The 22112-nt window shown below is 39.3% G+C and overlaps 1 protein-coding gene across 2 annotated transcripts; it reads left to right on the top strand.

The window, feature by feature from the left end:
- Nucleotides 1-703: 703 nt before the first annotated feature.
- shisal1b (shisa like 1b) lies at nucleotides 704-20552 on the top strand. 2 transcript variants are annotated; one of them, XM_069163080.1, is made up of 4 exons: nucleotides 704-855; nucleotides 5024-5237; nucleotides 9321-9623; nucleotides 17264-20552. In XM_069163080.1, coding segments are annotated over exons 1-4 (585 nt in total). In that variant the 5' UTR covers nucleotides 704-788; the 3' UTR covers nucleotides 17265-20552. The 2 variants fall into 2 exon arrangements, with proteins under 2 accessions (XP_069019181.1, XP_069019180.1); XM_069163079.1 differs by lacking the exon at nucleotides 17264-20552 and having other exon boundaries at nucleotides 9321-9627.
- Nucleotides 20553-22112: the final 1560 nt, after the last annotated feature.

Here is a 22112-nt window from a genome sequence, read left to right as displayed (position 1 = left end):
AATTAAACAAACCGTAATGTTTGAGAAGTTGGAACAATGTTAATCAGTCCTAATTATAATGAAAATATCAATTATCATGAGAGAAAAGTGCAATTTGACAGAGTTCACATTTTTGTATGTTCAGCTGACCTGCAACAGACAAACAGATAGCTATATTTTCCCTGTAATCAGTCCCAAATTATAATGTTCTAAAACTTCCAGGAATTTATTAAATTATTCAAAGTTTAGGGACAAAGAAAAACATTTAAATTTGAAAAGCTCGGATAAGTCAATTAATTGATTATTCAACATACAATTTCCGCTTAGTAAAATATAATGTCTCATTGTCTCTAGAATTTTCTGTAATTCATTCATAGGTAAGACTAAACCAACATGGAGCAGTTTTTAGCCCCAGTGTTGTCAGAGAGCCAATCTCAATTAAACTGAATGCCCATGTGATCCCGTTATGTAAGCCTCAAGACAGATTTCAGAGAGCATCATGTGTGCTCCCTGCCAGACAAGCTGTCAGCACAGTTGGGTGGCACCTCCAGAAATCCAAATCAAATATCTTAATCTTTCCTCTCCCTGCTTGTCTTGTTCCCATCAGGAGTCCTGACTCCCAGCAGCAGCCATGTGAGAGGAGCTGTCAGGAAGCAGAGGATGTCCACATCCAGCTAAAGCAGAGCAGCCCTCCCTCCCTCTCTCTCTCTCTCTCACTTTATCTTTCTCTCTCTCTCTCTTTCTGCCCCTCCCCTCCTCCCCTCCCCCCTGTCCTGCTCCCTCCCTTCTGCCCACATGAGGACAAGAAGATGACTATCACCAGCCGGCAGTCCTTCAATGTCCTGACGGTCATTTTCCTCCTGCTGTCCACTGCAGGTCTGTCAAGTTTAGTGTGTTCCTATCAGTCAGTCTGGCTCTCAACCGTTCATATTTTCCTCCGTACAGGAACCTGAGGACACTGTAAGAGTGTCAGGTTGTGCTCATATCATGTGCTCATGTGAGGAGCTGTTTCCACAATCTTTCGGTGCCCCAAATTGTGGGTGTCCTTTACTAAGTGAGCCACTAGTGCCATGAACTAAATACCAGCATCAAACCAAAAAAAGACGTGTTATGGATAGACTGACGTTGACATCTGATAACCAGAAGTTGAGTCAGAGACAAATAACACCGAGACATATTCAAAGATTTACAGCCAAAAACGTACTTTGACTTGGCAGGCAAAGCTCTGAACCTTTGGGTTCTCTCTGAATGAGGCCACACAGCTTAAACTGTGAAGAGAGCACATTATAACCCTCGAAGCTACAGAGAGAAGAGCCCGGCCAACGCATATCTCTGAGATACACATTATGCACAGCGGAAAAGATGCCGACTCAAGTCTGAAAGTGACAAAACGGGGCAAGAGGGAAGATGAAGTGTACAGCAGCCAACAAGAGCAAACAGGATGGAAACCATAAAAATCAGAAGAGTGAGTGATTGATGTTAATGACCACCTCAGCCTGAAAACAGACGCTTTTTCAAAAGCAGGAGTCAAAGTCAGAGAATCATGATTGCAGCTACAAGGAAAGTTATGTATGTAACTATAACTATAACTGTGGATGTTTGCCAGGAATTACACATAACATCTGAATCTCTACTGTATTTGGCTGTCAGGAAGAATCAAATGTAACTCTCCACAATCAGAATCTTGATTTCTGACTTGACTTTTCATTCATAGGCATGGGAAACACATTTTATGACAGATTTCTTTCCAGACTTCTTCTGTAAAAAGCAAATAATACTGTTAGAGTAAACACTGCAGACGATGACAGTGTAATAAAGAGACCATATATATTTACTTGTCACTCCGAAAAGTGGATTTATTGAAATAAAAATAAATTAATTAATTACAAATAATTAAGAATTTGAATTACTTTCATCTTAAAATTGTTTGGATTTGACTGGTGGTATAAGTGGTGGTGCAACTAACTACTTAATATTAATCGGCCATTTTTTTCATCTTTTAAATTGTTAGACTATAAAATTAATAATAAATTGTGTCTTTTGTTTTGTAAGCAGTCAGAAACCCAAAGACATTCCACTTACAATTGTTGTCAAAGCTGCTTTAGTCACACCAAAATGCCACACAAAGTCCATCGTCCTTAAAAAGGATTAAGATTTCTTTACTTTACTTAATACTTTAATTTGAATGAGTTGCTGATGAGACAGTGTCATTTTGTTTTCTTGTAGAGGAGCGCTGACTGAAACCCATTGCCAACTTTTATGTTTCGGAACAGAGACAACAATCTGCAGATGTGACTGCAGCCATGAATAAACATATAAGATGTGTGAGCACTGACTGATGCGAAGCTGTTGTGTGTTTGCTTTGCCGAGACAGAGCCGAAGCAGATTTCAGACCGTGGGTTGTAAACAAACCGTAATGAATGCAAAAGCCAAGCTGTTAACTGTATCCTAAATTTCAAGAGGTGTTAATGAAATTAAGCAGGTGGGTGTGTTTACAACTGTATCGTATCCAGCGGCAGCTGTCGTTCATTTGAGGAGCCAGAGACGTCCCCTGAACCCTCCTCTTTCCAGTTGTGCATCGTTAGAGGACATTAAGGTCCACTTCTGATGTTGAGTTTCCTTACTGGCAGTCCACTTACCTACAACTGCTGACCCTCTCCTTTTGGAGCACTGATTTATGACACATAAAAACATGAGCTGATTGCAGAATAATCTCACCGATTCACCAATTTCTACAATCAAAGCACGACTCAAAAAAAGTCTTCTTTCACTTTAAACCATCCTTGACTTCTAATCCTGCTGTGTCCTTCATTGCCGCTTCATTTTAGTCCTTCCACTGCTAAAATTAGGACGAGTGAAGTGAAGAATGCCGGCCACAGCACGCTCATTATAAGCTGACAGTGCTCTCTTTCACATGCTGACCTGTCTCTGATGGAGATTAGTGAGAGACTTCTGTCACCCTGCAGCTTTACGTGGATTTTGAACTTAACCACAGCAACAACACGTTCACTTAGAATGAAACTAATCTGAGTGCACTTCACGTGAAGTGGCATCGTTTAATTTATGCTGAGACTGAGAATTATCGAGCAACAAGAAACAGGATTAAAGGATTGGTAAATGACACACTGTATATTTCAGATCATTTAGAAACCTTATCACATCATCTGTCCATCAGAGAGCAGACAAGTTTATTTTTTATCTGTAAATTGTTTACTACAAAGAATATATGTCACAATGCTGACTGCTAAAGTTTCAAGGTATGTTAAGAAATTGACGTGTTAGTCTCATGAAGTTTTTAGATCGCTCTAATTTGTGTATTTTAATGGTTTTAGGCAACTCTGGGTTTGTTTTAAGGGACTATTTAGGTTTCTAAGCTCAATATCCTTTTCCCCCTGATTTCCATATTTCTGTCCATTTCTGATTTGCAGCATATTTAACTTCAACTATGGTGTGTATTTTTTGTCCGCAACTTCTTGTTATTGCTGCCCGTCTTGGGCAGGATAAGATCAAATGAAATAAATACATTTCAAACACATAAAGAACAGGAACCGGCAACAACGGCAGTGTAGTGGTTGGATGTAGTGACACAGCAGTAGGGGCAGCCCTAATAACACCAATTTTTGCCACTGAGTTTTCAAGTTACATCATTGTTTTGCCGAATGCTGTAAATTCGTGCATCAACTTTAAATTAAAAGCAGTCATTTCAAATTAAATCTAGGATTTTATACACATTCCAGCCATACAGCTTACCAAGTTTTGACTTAGTTTTGTTTACTAGTCTGTTTCTACGCATTTTGCATCCTACTTTTGCCTGTGAGTAAGTGCAGGAGTACATAGAGTACTTAAGGCAAAGTAAGAGTATAAAGAAGGATTCGTGTAGTTTTTGTCCATGCAAACTGCAACATTCATTCTTGGTCTTATCATTAGTGATAGGAAGTGAAAAGAAGCTAAGAAGCTGATACTGATCAGTTATGAATGTGTTGAAAGAACTGGTATGTCCTGGTCGACTGTGGCGCGCTTTAACGGCCATCAGCTCTGTAAACTGACTCTCACTATAATGTATATGTTGATTTCTTTGATAGATTTAGAATTTGTTGTCATCAGTCAGAGTCTGGGCTACCTTTGAAGTAAATTTATCTGATTTCACTTTCAACCAAAACCTTTTTGGCTGCCAGATTCCATAACAAAAAAAATATCGTTTTGTTTCCCTTTGAGACAGCGCAGATGCACAGATTTATTTTCCCCTAAAGCTGCAGGGACTTCAAGGCACAGTTACAGATAATTGCAAATAAGCCAGAGTACCATTTCTACCTCCTACCTTTAAATTGCTCCAAAATGAACCGTCTATGGCCCCCCATATGACTCCACTTTCCACAAACAGTAATGTAGCATTGTTCAGGATGACTTTAGCTTTAATGAACAGGGAAAGAGACGTCTGGGTCCAACTTCTTTCATGCAAGTTCAGGTATTTTCTTTAAAGTCGTGTGGAGAAAGGTGCGTGCTTCTCTTTATTCCCACTTCAAACAAAAACCCAATCTTGGGATTTGTGATTTCTTTCTTTCATGCGATCCGAGGAGCTTATTTAATGTTTCCATCCAGACGTGCTGACACTCCTATGTTGTACATGATGACCTAGTGAGAGTTGGATGGTTGCGTTCCTCCAAGAACAAAAGTGCCGGTGCTTTTGTCATCGCGCTTAATGGGATGTCGCTTATCTGATTATTTTTGTAGGTACACTGTGTTTGTTATGTGTTCCTTCATGTCCTACACGGCTGTTATCGCATGAATTCTCTCCAGTCACATCTTTCAGAGGCTTCCAGGGACAACAAAAATCTCCCAGTTTTAGGTTTTGTAGTTTGGCTGCTGTAGGTTGTTTCCTTGAGAGATGTTTTTCATCAGTAATTCTAATAAGAGGTCGTCATTTTTCAGAATTTGAAGGCAAATTCAGCCTCAAAGGTCATGAGTTACAATTGAAATGAGTGGATGTATCTTTGTCTCCTGATAATTACATCTACAGTTTTTTTTTCTGTGTTCCCCACTGCAGCCCTCTGCGCTCATTACCGAGTGTGTGAACCCTACGCTGACCACAAAGGGCGTTATCACTTTGGCTTTCACTGCCCGCGCCTCTCAGACAACAAGACCTACATGTTCTGCTGTCACCACAACAACACCGCCTTCAAGTACTGCTGCAACGAGACTGAGTTCCAGATGGTCATGCAGATCAACCTCACCACCACCTCAGACGGTTATGCACACAAGTGAGTCATAATATCAAACTGCCATTTGACCCTTCACACCGGGCGTCTGTCCGCCTGTTCCATCATTCATTTTGGTTTTTTTAATTTCTGTAAAACTGAATAAAATACAAAAGTTCAAATGTCATTATTTTCTCACCAGTTTCCCAGCAACGTAAGATGAAGTGAAAAAAAGGAATCCCCTTCTCACAAATGATGCCAGTCCTGCTGTGATGAGTTTAATGACAATGATACAACCTCATTATGTTGCAGCCATATATTGTATTCACTTTCTAGGTCATTTCATTATGACCTATATAGTCCTCTGAGAGTCCTGCCAAGGCTGTTACTTTGTTATTTTAATGAGAAAATGCTCAGTCTATATTGAATCTATACGGGAATCAAAACACAAATGATGATGGACACTTCTGGTGGATAATTTGATGTGTGGAAGGATTACCAAATGGAACATCCAGGCCCAGCCAGGAAGCTTATGATTGCTTTATCTTCTTTTTTGAATAACTGTTAAACAATTTTGGTTGTAAAAAGATAGAGCCCATTGAGAAGGAAGGATATTCAGGTTAAGTTTATTTACTTCTGATGTCAAACATAGTAATTAAACTATGAATTTCATCCATTTTTTTCTTGTGTATTTTATCTTATATAAAAAACTAAACACATACAGCATCTCAAAGCAAACTAAGGCTATCACATTTGATAAAACTGAGTCAATTCAAACTAGCATGTAATTCATTCAAATTAATTCATACACAAACCCACCCTTGTCCCCCAACATCCTGTACAGTCTGCTTGTTTTCCTGTGTGGTGTCATACAACTGGACAACATATCCTACATGTCCTGCTATCTTGCTGGTCACGACCTTTTTATGAGCCTCTGACAAAAGTCCTGAGCAGATGACGCTGTTCGTCTCATTTTTGCTGGCTTTGCTGCCTCATTGGGTGGCAGGTGAGTCCTCAGTTGTTGTTGTTGTTGTTATTAGTTTACTAATAGGTCAATATGGTGAGCAATAGGTCCAGCTATTAGTGAATTTTAAGAAATCCGTCTGCTGGACCTTTATGCAAAGTACTTCAAACAGTCTGATACACTCGGACTGTCAATTTATAATTTGAAGAGCTCATTAAAGTTTAAATATCTAATTATTCCTTATTGTATCTATCCCCTCTGTGATTGCTTTTTACTCCACTTTCCACTGTGGCTGTTCAAAATAACCCTGAAAATCTTTTAAATTCCACTCTGGTCGGACAGCATGGAACCGTAAAATCTGGCTCTAATGCAGCTACTTTTTAGATAATTGAAGAATAGCCTTATTTTTTGGTCACTTTTCTGTTTACTCTGTGAAACGCAAAATACTTGCACATACTGCTTTGCCATCATTATCAGATCAGCACAGTTTTCCTCGTTAGTCTTGCTATTAGCATACATTACTGATTAATCAATTGGATGTAGGCAGTGATAATAACTATGAAGTATGCTGGACCTTAAGGCAAGCTTTTATTTCCACATATAAACAAAAGTTAAAACATTTCTAATAAAAGTACTTAGCTATTAATATTTTTTCTTGCCCTGCCAAGCAGTGATGACTTCATGCTTTGTCCACACCCTTTGGGAGATATTTTGAATTGCACAGTTTCAACTGAGTCGGGCTGATAAACACCGACTTACTGCCATTAAATGCATTTTTTTTTTAAAATGTATACAGTACATATAAAAATATGTCACCCTTACATACCTTTGTTAGGCTGAGATGGGATAACATCCAAAGGATGAAACAAACTATTTGGCAGGACTATATAAGGCAGGTTAACAGAGTAATGAGCCAAAATGTAAAATGCGTCAGTAATGGCTCCAAAGTGGCGCTATCTACACCAAAGGCCAGTCAGTTCTTCCAAGGCCTATATTGGAATTTTGAACCAAATACATTGAAATCTGTTTAATAGTTAACATCTAGTTGAAAAACAAACATATAAACCTAACCAAAAGATAACCTCCTTGTTGTTGCGTTGACTCTTGAGAAGCTTTCTGTGAGCAGCTTTCAGAGATGATGTTTACTCAGATCAGTTGGAAATAGATGGTTTTAGTCTGAAGACTCTCGAAGGGTTTCCTCCCTCGACAGTATGGTACTCACTGACATCTTATGCTCAGAGGGTTCATTGACTGATCTACATCTACAGAGGCATTCAAAACCTCCACAGAGAAGAGCAGTTGCTACGAGCAGTTGTGGCGTCGTGAATGTGAAACCACCACATGATAGCACATTTAAGCAGCTGTTAAGTGCGGGCTATTATATCAAGTTATGTCCTAGGCTGTATCATAGTATAGCTATCTATACAAGAGCTATACTGCATGGTATTATTATGAGTAAACTACACTATAGATGCCAAGATATGACATATTCAGAGAGGACACATAAACCTGAGGACACGCTTACTGCCTGCAGGATAAGCAGATTTAAGCTGAGTGAAGGGCACAGAAAAATGTGCCTATTGTACTGTGGGAGCTCTCAGTGGGAGGTTTGGGTGACAAAACCACAGCTTTCTATACTAATGCTCTCCCAGCATGCCTCTGTCTCGGACGGTGGTCACTGCCCTGGAGCAGGTCATGATATTTCATTTTTAGTGTCAGATGGCATGTTGGGTTACTCTTTCATTTCGGCTCAATGGCTGATAGGACGGCAGGTTTGATATTTACCACCGGCCAAGCGAATGAAACTGGCCATAATTCTGCTCTCTTCTCACACTGCACGGTGTAAATGGTGTTATAGCTTGAGATTTACTGCCGTTCGGGGGAAAACTAAAGGCATTTGGCCTCTGAGGGTTTCACTAGTATACTCGTTGTAGCATTTGGCCTTCCATGCAGTTACAGAGCAGCAGAAATGGTGCAGAATTGAAAAGGATGAACAAGTCATCAGAGAATAAATGTTGAAAAAAGTAACAAGAAAAAGCTAAAACCTTTGACAGATAATCAATTGCATCTCTCTGAGAAAGCAGTGTTAAATATTGAATACCATTGGCTTTAGTTGTGTGCTCATGACCAATTCCTACAAGGACTGTGCATCCAGTCATTCCTTGACCTCAGGCTGATTCAAATACAGTCTAACATGGGGAACCTGATGCCCCCTCAGATTGTGTTATAAGAATGACATTACAGGCAAATGTGTCTGACGAAGAGGTGAAAAAAAGTAAATGCAGTTAAAGAAACATTTACGTAGATTTGAGTGCAGTAGTGAAATTCATCTGCTCCATTGGAGCAGCTCAGATGTTTGTTATACATATCCCTAAGGCCCATCATTTCCACACAGGATTCACTTGATTTACTGATCTAAAAGCACTTGGACTTTAAAGGGTTTTAATTAATGTAGTGGCACTTATTTTCTAGTGTGGTAAAGTAAAAGATGGGTTTCCTTCAAAATAAATGTCCATTTTGAGGTAGTATCCGGTGTCATCTCTGCCTCTCATGTCAGAATATCTTTTGATTCCACTCATCTGTGTGGTGTTCCTCCTCTAAATGCCCTCAGTGCCACTTTAAGCAGTGACGTCACACCAGGAGATAATTTAATACCTCTATCTTTGCAAATGCCGTTTCTCACACCTCTCAGGAAGCCATTTTCTGAAGCTATTTCTGCTCACTCACCTTGTTAGACATTACAGTTGTAGGTGGACTAAAACAAAGTTCGAATGTACCCCACATAAATCCAGCTGGATCATGTAATGCATGAAGAAAATGCATGGGAGGTGAAAAATAAGAGCAGGAACACTACGTAGGAGCCAGAATGAGATGGATGAAATAGTCTCTCGAGCTAATGGAATTCTTTGTCCAATTTAGGGAGCAGTATTTAAGAGGCAGCAAATGGAACAGATGGAGTATTTTTAACATATTTATTTATTTAACTTGTTTTTTATGAAGGGACCATTTGATGAATATCTTGGTATTGCCACATGAACAGCAAACATTCACACCTGGCAGCCCCATCGTAGCTTTTGGGATTTAAGGGCGTCTGGATTATCGCTCTGAGCATGTGAAGGGTGTTTATCATCATCTTTTCCACATTACACTGTGCTAATACTCCCAGTTTGTCTCTCCGGCAGTAATTATACAGCCCTGGTTGGTGTGTGGATCTACGGCTTCTTCGTCATGGTGCTGCTGGCCCTGGACTTTCTCTACTACTCAGCCATAAACTACGAGCTGTGCCGGATCTACCTGGAGAAATGGGGTCTGGGCGGACGCTGGCTGAAGAAAGCTCGGAGTCAGTGGCACAGATCCATGCCAGAAGAGAATGAAGCACAGGCTCAAGCCCAGCCCATGGTCCCCAGCCACTACCAGCCCAGACACAGCCTCCGAGGGGAGAGCCACAGCCCTACCCTCCTGCCCTACAACACATCCACTGCATGGTGAGTCGCCTTACTTACATGACAACCTGCAGTTTGGGACACATGTCTGCAGTAAAACTGCAAGAATCGGTGCCAAGTTTAAAGAGCAGAAACATAGTCATTAACAATGGCTTCCACTCATCTGTATAAAAACAGCTGGATGAAACTACAACTGTAACAGAAATGTCACGATCCCATCAGTATTTCCATGGCGTTTTCCACCGTTTGAGGTTTTTAATGATGTAAACTTCTTCTGCTGTGGTTTAAAGGCACATGAGTGGAGAATAAACGCCACCAACTGTCTAATATTTGACCGACTGCATTTCAATGAGCATCTATTGGCCTGAACATCATGGATTAGTTGCAAAGCCAAACACCACTGCACTGCTGAGGGCACATTTTGGTTTTAAGCCAAATGAAAAAGTAAAACCTAATAACTTGAAGGTGGCGATTTGTCAGATCTGAAGCAACAATGTGGCAGTCAAAGTAAAATCAACAGATAAAGACAATTAAATCATTTATCGCAATTATTCAACTAAAATGTAATGATTGTGACAGCCATAAGTAAAGTAACAACAACAACAAAATTCTTATTTGTAGCCTCTGCCCCATTGGTTGTTGCCCGACTCCAACACGATCACACGGATGAAGCTTGGAAATGATCAATGAAGTTATCCTCAACGTCTATATTTTGTTTAGTTTTTTCAGCTACCTACCCAACCATCTGGCGAATTTAACAAAGCAATCTAATACCTCAAGAGCACACACACAGTGAGGTCCACACCAGTGTGAGCTTCAATGCTATATTTGATCTATTAAAACATACTGCGTAAGTCTTCTTTGATGAACTTAATTTAGCAAAGTAAATTATGTTAATGTCAGCAGCTCTGTTAAAGTTAAACTCCACAGCACACTTAAGTAATCCAGCCAAAGACAAAACCCATGGTGATTAAATACAAGTCAGATGTATAGAATCCCTTTAATTAGTGAAGTGATCTGTTATACAGACAGAAACCGAGACAAACTGAATCCCTCAAAAGCAACACCCATACAGGAGGATGTGTTACATAAACCTGTGCTCACCATTGCTCAGTATGATTTGTTCTGCTCTGATAAGCATATTTCAAGTGCAGACACTGTTGCTGTTTGGTAAAAAAAAAAAAAAAGAAGAAGAAGAAATCAGATGCTCAAAAACAAATTCAGTGGTCTCTTTAAGAAATGTTGTTTCACTTCATTTCTACGTGTCTTCTCTGCCTGTTTTTCTTTGTGCTCGGTGTTTTGTTACGTACAGAGCAGCTTGGCAGGGAAGCCGTGAATCTAATAGGACAAATTAGAGCATTTTTAGCATACTTTCTTCAAGCCAACAAGGAAGATCAAACAATGAGATATACTGTAGACAGCAAACAACCACACCTGACTACAGCCAACCAGTGATATTACTTTCTTTCAAAATCAAAGCTGCTTACTGGCATACAGACTTTATCAGTTGTAGGAATTCTGCTCTTCTACCCACTAATAGATCATTTTCTGCTGAGCATATTTGTCTTTCATCTCAAAATAAGTGCGGTCTTCTCAACATCCACTCCTTTTTAAAAGAGAATTTGGGGTTTGAAGAAATTTGTAGGTCTCAAGTCTGACCAGCTCATTAGGGAGCTGTCATTACTAATGAATAGAAAAGAACAGGATAATGTAAATGCTCCTCTCCCCGCCTGGGGCCCCTAAATCATATCTAACCTGAATGAGTCGACTACGAGTTGCATTAGAAACCATTCATTGAGTTTCTGTAGCAAAACAGAATCTGCTGTCCTTTCAGTTTATCTTTTTATTACCTTTGAGAGCAGTCACAGGACTCTCAAGGTGAATTTGCCTGCATGTGACTGTTGTTAAAACAAGATGATTTACAACGCCAGCAGTGAGCTACAACCCGCTGTAGCCGCAGGGAGATTTTCTTCTTTTGCCAGACATTGTTCAAACTTTCATAATGTAGCTACATAATAACAGAGCACAGCCTGAACAAACGTACATTTTCATGCAGTCAATTTTTCATTCGGTTCTCTGCCTAACACACCGCGCACCCTATCTGCCTGACTGGGGCTCAGAGGTTTGACAAATGGCTTTGAGAAGCAGTGTGGACTGTGGGAGCCATAGATAGAAGAGCTGGGATGTTGCAGAGGGATCCTGGGGCTGCTCTACTGGTGGAAACGTGGTTAACTAAGACTGGACATATCCATGGAGCCTCCTCATTAGACATTAGGTCAGTTCAGTATGGTAGGACTCATCAATCCTAGTCTGGCTAGGTTAACCTGTACTGGCAGGATGCCAGCTTTAAACCAGAGGATGTCTATGAAAAGGTGTTTGAATCTGCAGCACAAAGCTCATTGACAAAGTAGGCCTGGAAAATGAGATCATGCTAAGTATATGGTAATTCATGCTGATGATGAATAATGAGAACTGCTTCAGGTTGGATAGCAGTGGGGCACCATCTTGTGCAACATCTTTTTCCACAAAAAGTATAACTACTTTTTGATAAACAGGACAGAATTTACAAAGAGCTAAAAATGTTCTCATATAATCACTCACATCTTTAAAAAAAAAATAAAAAGTGGCAGATGCTGAGAGCTAAATTCAATCACAAGCAGTTTCTAGGGCAAGATTAGAATAGCCTGTTTGTTTCACACAGTGCGGTGCTTCTCAGAGTCCAGATAATGCTTATACGTTTTCTTAAACGTGTTAAGTAAACCACAGTGGGTGATATTGTATGTACACCACAGTTGTTGTTGCCCACACAACGCGTCATCAGATGGCCCCTGTTTTATTTGTGGGGGTACAAATATTCATCCCCGGAGAGGATGCAGGTTAATGGCTCAGAAAACTGGGTCCACTTAGTTGACCATCTGTTGGCCAAATGTAAACAAACACAGGTGGGGTAAAGTCCCACAACTGGAGCAGCAGCATCTAAAAACAATCGAGTCGCACAGCAACTTAGCAATCCAGCACAAATGGTTACCAGTGCCGCAGAGCAGTCCTGACAGAAAGTCAAATTTTAAAATAATTTCTCCTAATGCAAAGAGAAAATGGAGCTTGACGTTCGGCGTGTGGGAATACTGTTTTACCTTATAGCTACGTGAGCAGGCTGGCATGTACTGCTGCAAATCTGCTGGGGGTTTTAGTGTGGGTGGCCTGAGAAACTGTTATTACTTTCTCTCTGTGGATACCCTTTATTAAAATCTCCGATTCACGTCAGTTTGAACAAATGAAGGAAACGTAACTGTCTCATTCATTACCAAATGATGTACAATCCAGGCGAGAGAAAAACAACGGGTCTGCCAAGCCAGTTATTATGGATTATCTTCACTTTATGGGCTGCCCGAACTGTTTATTTCAATGCAAGGAAATGCCAGCGGATGGGAGTTTACTCTCCACTTAATGGCAGCAACAACCCACTCAATGACTGATAAAAAAGAAATTTTTTCAAAGACTACTTTCTGAATTCTGTATTAGTACATAGCCCTGATACACCTCTTCTCTGCAGCCAGTGCTGCCAGTTTGACTGAACTGTAGAGGAGAGAAAAACAAGTATGATGTCAGAGAATAAAAACCTTAGTCCTCTGAACCATGGGATTCCCAGTCAGACATCTTTACACCAGTTGAAAGATTGGGGACTTGCTCAGCAAATTTAAAAAAAATTAAATGTTGTTTTAGAACAACAAAATACATATATTTGTGACCCAGACAAAGAAAAACCTCACAAACCAGATTCTAAATTGGTAAAAGGTTAATCTTCACGAAATCTACTGTCTCAGTTATCATTTTCATTATACCTATATTAGTTGGTACCAATACCACATAAAATCGACAAATCTTGATACCAGTTTTGATACCATGGTAAAAAAATTAACAAATAAAATGAATGTGTTTCAACTTGAACTTGGGGGGGGGCATGCAGCTGTATGAGGAGGAGAGCTGCTGGTGCTCTGGCAAGGACGGCTATGCATGATCGGCAGCAGAGCTTCTCGCCTCTGTCTGCAGATTAAGGTTATCTGGACAGATTTTCTGAAGTTTGGGGTCGATGTTTGTCCATTAATAAATACATTTTTCGTTTTTTGTTGCATCTTTTAAGTCAATTAAAGTGACATAGCGGGGGATTTGAGCCCTGCCCTTCATGAAGCTCACCCAGAGCAGAGGAGACAAACGGAGAAGAGACAGTGAAATGAAATGAAAGACGTGCACAGAAATCAAGTAAATAACATTACATATTTAGTTTCTTTCAGGCGGGGGTTGATCAACCTGTTTTTTTCCGTTTCGTCGGTACGTTTGGTACCATAGGAAACAAGAATCGTTGCGTTTTCAGAATTTTAGCACCCAAGTGTCCATTCTCGTGACATCCCTTGTCTCAGTAGCAAATAATTTACCAGCTACAAGATGCCGACTGCACAGGGCGTAGCTCAAATTAATTTAGTTGTAACACCAGGATACCACTTAGCACAGTTGTTTAAATGTGAGCAGTAAAGTCAAAATAGCTGACAGGAACAGATAAATGTTTGAAATAATCAAGATAATAAGACTTGATTTAATAAATAGAGACCCGAGTCTCAATAATTTCAGTTTAACTGTCGGGAATTAAAAAAATTGTTGCAACTATATTCACTTATAATATGGGCAGAGCTAGGCTCGGGATGTGGTGGTACAAAAACTATCAGGAACGTCTGCGCTAGGTCACAGAAAAAAAACATTTTGGCATCAGTCATCTTCACGAGGCTCTCTCCCGTTAAAGAGCACTACACTCAGCTCTTCCTGGAGGTTCTTGGTCTGTTGCCACAAAGTGCTCCGGTGCATTACAGCCTTGCTTGGTTGTCCACCTATGGCTAATAGGACATTAAAGGTTTGGCCAGGTTCCCAGATTGATCCCATCCATCCCCTTTTCCCAACGTTCCACTTCTTGCAATTAGTGGTACTGAGGAGCATTATCATCATCTGTATCTTGACATCAGAAGGAAAATTTAAAAGCAGTTGGCAGTGAGAATCTCCTATATCACCACGTATGCTGCTGTAGTGAAAAAATTTCTCCTCGGGGATTAATAAAGTAACTACCTAACCTAACCTTATATTTACATTCCCTGTGTAGTGTGCCCGCACTGACATTCTCCCTCCTAGAACTGCAAGAGATATCTGATCAGCTGCTGTCATTTCAGTCTGGCTATCACTGCATAAATTAAACAAATTTAGTTTCTCTTTAGTCCCTGCTGATTAAGACTTACTGTGCAAAAAATATCTGTGCAATCGAAATAATCGAATAAACTTTGCTCATGTTTGGTGGCAGAATTAAAAATCAGTCAATGTTGGTTTAATGTATGCTGAGCAACAGTCAGAAGTGTCATATATGAATGTCAGAGAAATTAGATGTTGTGCAACATCAGATGACACCACCGCACATCAACCAGAACACGTCTCACAGTCCCTTGGTGATTGATAAGTCACTTGGCACCAACTTGCAGCAGCATCTCGTGCCAACATCCACCCACTTTTCTAGGGCTGGTGGTTTACTGGACCAGCTGAGCTGAGCTATGGGTAGACTGCTCCATGTGAGGTGACATCTGTTACCACATTCAGCATATACCTGACTCACTTGCCATCGTAACACTGCCTCTTACAGTCAGCCCTCAGTGACTCAATGTTATCACCCCGTCTAGTAATATGTAGTCTCCATCACTCACTCAGTCTGTGTGTTACATCACTTTGGTCGCAAGTAGCTGTCCCTAATATCAGCATTTAAACACCTGCTGCACTGTCTGTAGCTAAAAAGACACAAGTACATTCTGTTCAAATCAGAAAGCTAAAACTATTTTTTTTTTTCCTGTGCTTTTCTGTCAGAGTGTGATCAAAGCCTACCTCTGTCTCCTGCATATTTACATCCATCTTTGAACTGACTGGTTGGTTTTGCGTGGTAATAATAGAATTGCACATTATGAAAATATTCCTGGCCTGGCCACAGAGCTGCATGCCAAGACCTTGTCCAATTAAAGCAACACTCTCCATGCGGTGTGAGTTAATTAACATCATAGATGCTACAAAGGCAGCTTGACACAGAGTTTTGCTTAAGAGAAAGAGTAGGTTTAGCTCTTTGAAAGTTGGAAAAAGACTTCTGGCATTGCCAAAAGCAAGTGGGGTAGCTGCAATGTTTTATGTTTATTTCTGCGCTGTGTTTGTGATCTTTTATTAGATGTGTTGTCACACATTTACTTTGCATTTCAGTCATTTTCTCTCGAGTGCAGTAGAATATTCTTCAATAAGCACCTTGAGTAGTCACTTTGTGGATAAAAGGGGAAAAAATATTCTCATGCCCTAACAAGATCACAAGGTAAATCCATAAGGTGGGGAAAGTGGAAACTTGTATTTTTCCATTACAATGCAGTAATGGGAAATGTAGCATTTTGGCAGCAGAAATGGGTTCGGTGGATGTGATTCATAGAGCTAGGGTGGGCTTAGAGTCTTAACAAGAATTACAAACTTGTAAAATATTCCTGTAAATCTGATTGCTTTTTGAAAAGCAAAGCTGGCTCGTTTTATTGGTTTTTGTGCTTTCGGGCCTTGAGCCGACATTCAAGCCAATATGTTGTTATATAAAGATCAATGTGGACCACGAAGCAAAAAGCCCACACACTGTAAGCTCAGACCATTTCAGCCATGAAGCTAAAAGCCCTGTCAATAGGATCCAGACGATTTTTCCCAAACAACTTCTGTGACAACTCTGAAGAATTTGATGATGCAGACATGTGCACTCTGGGCTATAAAACAAGGCTAAAGGAACAACAACTCTTTCTGTCATTTTATCTTCTGTTTGTATGCGATATTCATGTTTACATGTGATCCTAAAACCCATCTTCTTCACTTACTTACAGAAGTAAACAGAAGGTTTTATTGTTAATTGTTAAGGGTGAAAGTAGGACTTTGAACATTGTAAGAGTAGAATATTTTAGACCCAAGATGACCTCTACTTCAAAGACAGTTGTCTGATTTCTGAAGTTGGCCTCTCACAATGTTCTAAGTATCGGCATATATGTTGTCCCAAACGAAAACTTTTTTTTACAACAAAAAAGATGCTTGGAGTAATTAAAAAAAAATATATATATATTTTAATTATATTTTTTAAATCATAGTGATTTATAATTATTACAATCCCAATGAAGTTCACTGTTTCAGTGGACTGAAGTCATTTTGAACAATAAAGTTTATCATTAAGCTGTAAAATATTCTGCCTCCATTATACATCTTTGTCACAAGTGCTTGATAAACCACATTTTGGGTGATTTTAATATCAGAATTTCTTTACTTCCTAATATCAGTACCTGCCCCAAAAATTCAGTATCAGTCGTCATCTACTGTACACCACAACAAAAATCAAACCCTAACTGGTTACATTATCTGTCACATATCCTCCACACATACAGCACAAGTTTTATAACATTACAAACCTGAGCTTCCCTGATACCAACTACATCATCTCCATGACAAAGCCACTCCTGATGAAAACCTAAAGATGTCACTGAAAGCCTATAAATAAATGAGAAAGCGAACAACATAATGAGAGGGTTTTTTTGTCTGTCATTTCTATGATTGAGAATGATCCTTAATGCTTAACCTGTCTTTTTTTCTCTGGGCAGAATGACACTGTGATTGGACAAACAGAAGAGTAGCAACACCTGATTTCCTTACATGGTACAGAGGAGATGTCCTACTGTCGCCTCTCTCTGGACCTCAGACACGACACCACTGGTGGGCTAGCCATACTGTAGTAGTTAGAAGTGACTACTGCCCCTTTCTAATGAGCACAAAACACCCCTGGACTGACAGAAGCAGGCCTACGTGGCTTTTAGAAACAGCTGAACAAAGACTGCGAGGACACCCAGAGGATTGCACTTCTGCTGCCACAGCAGAGGAGAGACGGACACATTGAACTGCTCACAGGGTTTAGTGATCCCCTAAAATGGCTGGCAAGGCCTGGAGCATCCCAGACTAATCCCAGCTGAACTGGATGAACTGTACACGCAAGTGAGGAAGCTTGCCTGTTTAAAAAAAAAAAAAAAGAAACGAAAAAGAAAAAAAGCTCATTTCTAGATATAAAATGTTTATTACACTGCTGTGTCACTTTGTGTTCAGTAGCAGTTAGACACAGTTGTGGGTTATCTATCATGGTGATTTATTTATGTAAACTAGTCAGAGAAATATATGAGTGGCTAACAATCTGAACATGTAACGGCTTAGGTTGATGCTGAGCATCTCACTTAGAGTAGAATGTTTTTGTTACCTACTGAAAGCAGATAAAATGTTTCTGCAGCCATGTTGAAACGCTATCTTTGTTTTAGGTCTCCTCTCTGACAAACAAGTGATTTCTCCACATTGTGTCTGAAAAGGACATGACACCATACAGTTTAACTGCTGTAGGTTTAAAGCTTGATATGAGGTCATCAAGATTTCTCTCTCATCACCCAAAACTTAAATGAGGATCAGGGATGCTTTCACAACAGCAAAGAGCTTCATGCTAAGTTAAACCTTAACCCTTGACAACGAGCCTACAAACCTATTTTAGACCCTTATTTAAGTGTGCCAGTTTCCTCCGGTACCTCATCCAGTCACTTATTTGACCTTCATCATTACTGGAGCTGCTTGAAAACAGGCTCAATTAGCAATATGAAGCAAATGAATATCCATTAGTTCCTTCATAAGGAGCACTCTATATCCCACATTGGTAAAAGACAATTCTAAGTGATTAGCCATAATAGACAATACATAATCCATTAAACCCCCTTCACTGTCAGCAATAATGTACAGTAGCTTAATCGGAGAGATGAAAAGTCAAAAGGGTAATCACTGAGGTGTATCGCAGACATTTCGACTCAGTTTGCATTTAAGGAGAAAGTGAAATCAATGAAATGGACAGAGTTTTTCTGGATAATTAACTCATCTCCAAAAGCTCTCCAAAGACTTGTGTGTCAGCTTTGTTAGAAGAATGAGTTAAATAATTATCACTTTTAGAGGAAAAGCTTGTATTTTAGGGTTCCAAATAATGATTAATTTCACTCTCAACCTCTTTTGTCAGAAAATTGTGAAAACTGCCCCTTATAATTTCTAACAACCAAAGGTCCGCTGTTTAAATTGTTTGTTTTGTTCAACCAAAAGTCCAAAACCACGGACGATAGAACCAGTGAATGAGGCATTTTTTTATTGACAAGTAACTGAAATGATGAATAAATTATTCAGACTGAATAATCCAGAACTACAACTAAGAATTGATTTCATTTTTTAATTAATCTTCTCATTATTTTCTTAAGTAATCAATACATTGCTTGGGTTTTGATTTGTCAGAAAATTGTAAAAAAAGAAGGAAAGAAATGCCTTCGTTTGATTATGTCCTCTCTTTTTTATCAGAAAAACTGTCCACAATTCAGAGATTTAATTAACATTCAAAGTGGTCAAAGAAAAGAAGCAAAGCTTCACATTTGAGAAGCTGGAACAATGGAATGGTCATTTTTGCTTGAAAAACTGATGAAACAATGAATTGATTATCAGAATAGTTTCAGAATAATTGTCAACCAACTAATAAATAAACTGGCCAAGTGTTTTAGTACTACAATCAAGGAAAAGTTATTATCCTCGTGGCTAAATATGACTTAGCTGCTCTTACAAAGAAGCTGTTTTTATGAGTGACAGGGTGTGAAGATCAGGTGAACAGACGGTTGGTACAGTCGGAGGAGGGTGTCTGTCCAGATCTTGCATCTGCAGCTGCTAGTCTGGCAGCTGCCGAGCCTGCATGTACACAGAATCTCTGGTCCGTGCACACATTGATTGTCAGCTGAAAGCTAACAGGAGATACCATTAATTGGTCAGATTTGGCTACGAGTGTGCCAACAGAAAGGATCCAGCCTTGGTACTTGAGTCCTATCTTCTTAGTTCACCATGTAAGTAGGGCCTGCCGGCGTCATCCTCAGTTATCAGCAATAATATTCAGATTTGCCGAGTTGTTAAAGCAAGTTAATTCCCATTTGAATAGCTAAAGTTTAATTGCGTGTTTGTCCCAGCAGACTTGTGCTTTCAGGGGCAGAGAGACAGGATGTGTCCAAGTGAACTAATTGGCCCAGAGATCAGCAGTGGTTCAAAATTACACTCTCTTGCTTGCTCGCTCTCTCCAGTTACCTCTCTATTCCCAGAGTGTGAACAGCAGCAACAAAAAGGGAGGAGAGAATTTTAACAGGTGCTGCAGGACAAAGGAAATTTAATTAGTCCCCAGTGCTGGATAAGTGAGGAAAATCTGATATGTTAGAGATTATGTTGCTTTTCAGGGCTTCATGCTGTGTGTTGTGACCTGTAATAAGAAAAAGGAGGCTTGTTCTCATATGTAATACAGCGGTCACACCCAGGGAAATATTATAAAAACCTTCATTTTGCCTCCAACAAGCAGTAGCAGGGTCAAAAATGGATTCCCTCAAGAAATATGAGGAATCAATCCCCTGTTTTGTGTAGTTTTTTTTTTTTAAATGTTACAACTTGGTTTTGTGATGTTTTCTGTTTTGTTGAAAACAGTCTTGACTCTGACCTGATGTGACGTGGTACTGTAAATCGTATCAGCCCAACCCTCTTCCCATATTAAAAATAAAAAAAAATAAAAAAATAATTTAAAAAAAAAAGGATGGGAAGAAGGAAGCCCACATCTTTTTCAGTCTCTCCAGGTTGTCATGGTAACAGTTGCCTTACAGTTGAATACCCACCTGTACACAGAAGCTTTGTAGTGGTTGATACCTCACTTTTTGGGTGTGGTGGTGATGATAATGTGCACCACGTTCTGTCTATGTATTTACTACTAGATAGAAGGTTCAGTACCGTTTTCAGTCGGATTGTTATTGCACTTGTTGACTTTGTATTGTCACGACAGGGAGAAATAAAGTTTTATCTTTTCCAGTGTGTTTAAATACCTTCGTGTCAACTGCTCTTTGGAAAAGGAAATCCTTCATCTAATTAATCCTTAATCCTTCAAAACCAAGCCACTAATGGAAGTCTGATGCAGACAAAAAAAAATGGTAAGATGTTATCAAAGCCGTCAGAATATTTCAATAAAAGATAGATCAGAACCTAGAATATGATTTTTACAGCATACATATGAAACGTTTGAAAATGAATGTATGTGTGTAAGTTATCCAGGTTCATTTATTTAGTTGAAAAAAAGGGCCACATTTGTTATATTTTCTTCCTATCTGCTATCACGACTGTTAACGTCCACAATAATTACTTTCTTTAAACTATAACAGAAAAAAGTTAATTTCTATTTTTTTTTTTAGGCTTACCTTGGTGATGGCTTGCAATTTGATTATTCACTTTTGCTGTAATTACCATCCTGAGTTGTCCGTACAGAAAACTATCCAATCAGCTGTTTGATTATTTTGGTGATGAGCATCTGTCACCCAATCAGACAAACACTGATTGCTGATTGCTAGGTCATTCCTGCTACCAGCTTATCTTTACATTTGATATGAAGCCACCTCTATGTTTTTTTTCTATCAGTGTATACTCTCACTGTTTTCTTTTTACATTCATTCTGATATGTCGCCTAAATACCTTTTTAATGCTTATTTGGCTTAGGGCGCCCCACAAAAAACCCAACACCCAAGCCTTTCTACGGTAGGGAAAAACCCTATTGGCAGATACTCAAAGGGCCTTGATCTGGATAAAGGCAAAAAAAAACTCAGTACACAATTATACATACAGTATAGTCACATAACCCTGTTTGGATACTTGGACAAGACAGAGTTTAGAATTAGGTTTTATAAGTATTTTCAGACCATGTCTCAGTTATAAACGTTACATTGGAAGTATGTTTTGCAAAAGTAATGCTCTTAATAATGTGGTAAACTGATTGCCTGGGAACATCCTGTGGTGTCAACTTTACAATATCCAAAGGGGAGCAGAAGTGCGCTACTATAATACTATTTAGTTAGCTATGATATGCAAAATTCTGTCCGTAGGTGTGAATATGAGGATACGTGGTTGTCCATCCTTTTGTGTTGGCCCTGTAATGGACTGGCAACCAGTTCATGGTTCCGACCTTGACCCAAAGTGAGCTGGGGTAGAAATCATCTCCCGTGACCTTTAGCAGCCTTTAGATAATAGATGATTGCTAAATTCTAGCCTTCGAAGCAACAAATTAGGTTTTTAAAGCAGGCAGGAAGATAGTCAGCCTGACATCACCACACAGTTTACTCCAATCCATACACTTCAACCTTTATGTTTTTGTTTTTTGAAAGGTCATAGAAATATACTATCCTACGTTATAGTTTAAATGGTAAATCTATAAAAAAAAAAAAAAAAAAAAAGACTGAGGAAGTTAGGGGAAAGGATTTAGAAAACAGTCAACAGTTTTGATTTATTTTAATGACAGACAGGTAAAGAAACTGAAAAATTTATATTTTTTTACCAAAATAGAAATCCAAATGTTATTGATGTAGGCAGTAAGGTTGCCTT

This window comes from Embiotoca jacksoni, unplaced genomic scaffold, assembly GCF_022577435.1.
Source record: "Embiotoca jacksoni isolate LCO1_2020_lvr unplaced genomic scaffold, fEmbJac1.0.p SCAF_3, whole genome shotgun sequence".
NCBI lineage: Eukaryota > Metazoa > Chordata > Actinopteri > Embiotocidae > Embiotoca > Embiotoca jacksoni.
This window is presented reverse-complemented; position numbering and strand designations above follow the sequence as displayed.

Excerpts from the sequence above, each read along its gene's own strand:
- shisal1b (XM_069163079.1), top strand. The coding sequence starts at position 789 with ATGACTATCACCAGCCGGCAGTCCTTCAATGTCCTGACGGTCATTTTC. Across the intron at positions 856-5,023 it reads CCTCCTGCTGTCCACTGCAG|CCCTCTGCGCTCATTACCGA; the intron begins GTCTGTCAAGTT and ends TCCCCACTGCAG. Across the intron at positions 5,238-9,320 it reads TCAGACGGTTATGCACACAA|TAATTATACAGCCCTGGTTG; the intron begins GTGAGTCATAAT and ends TCTCTCCGGCAG.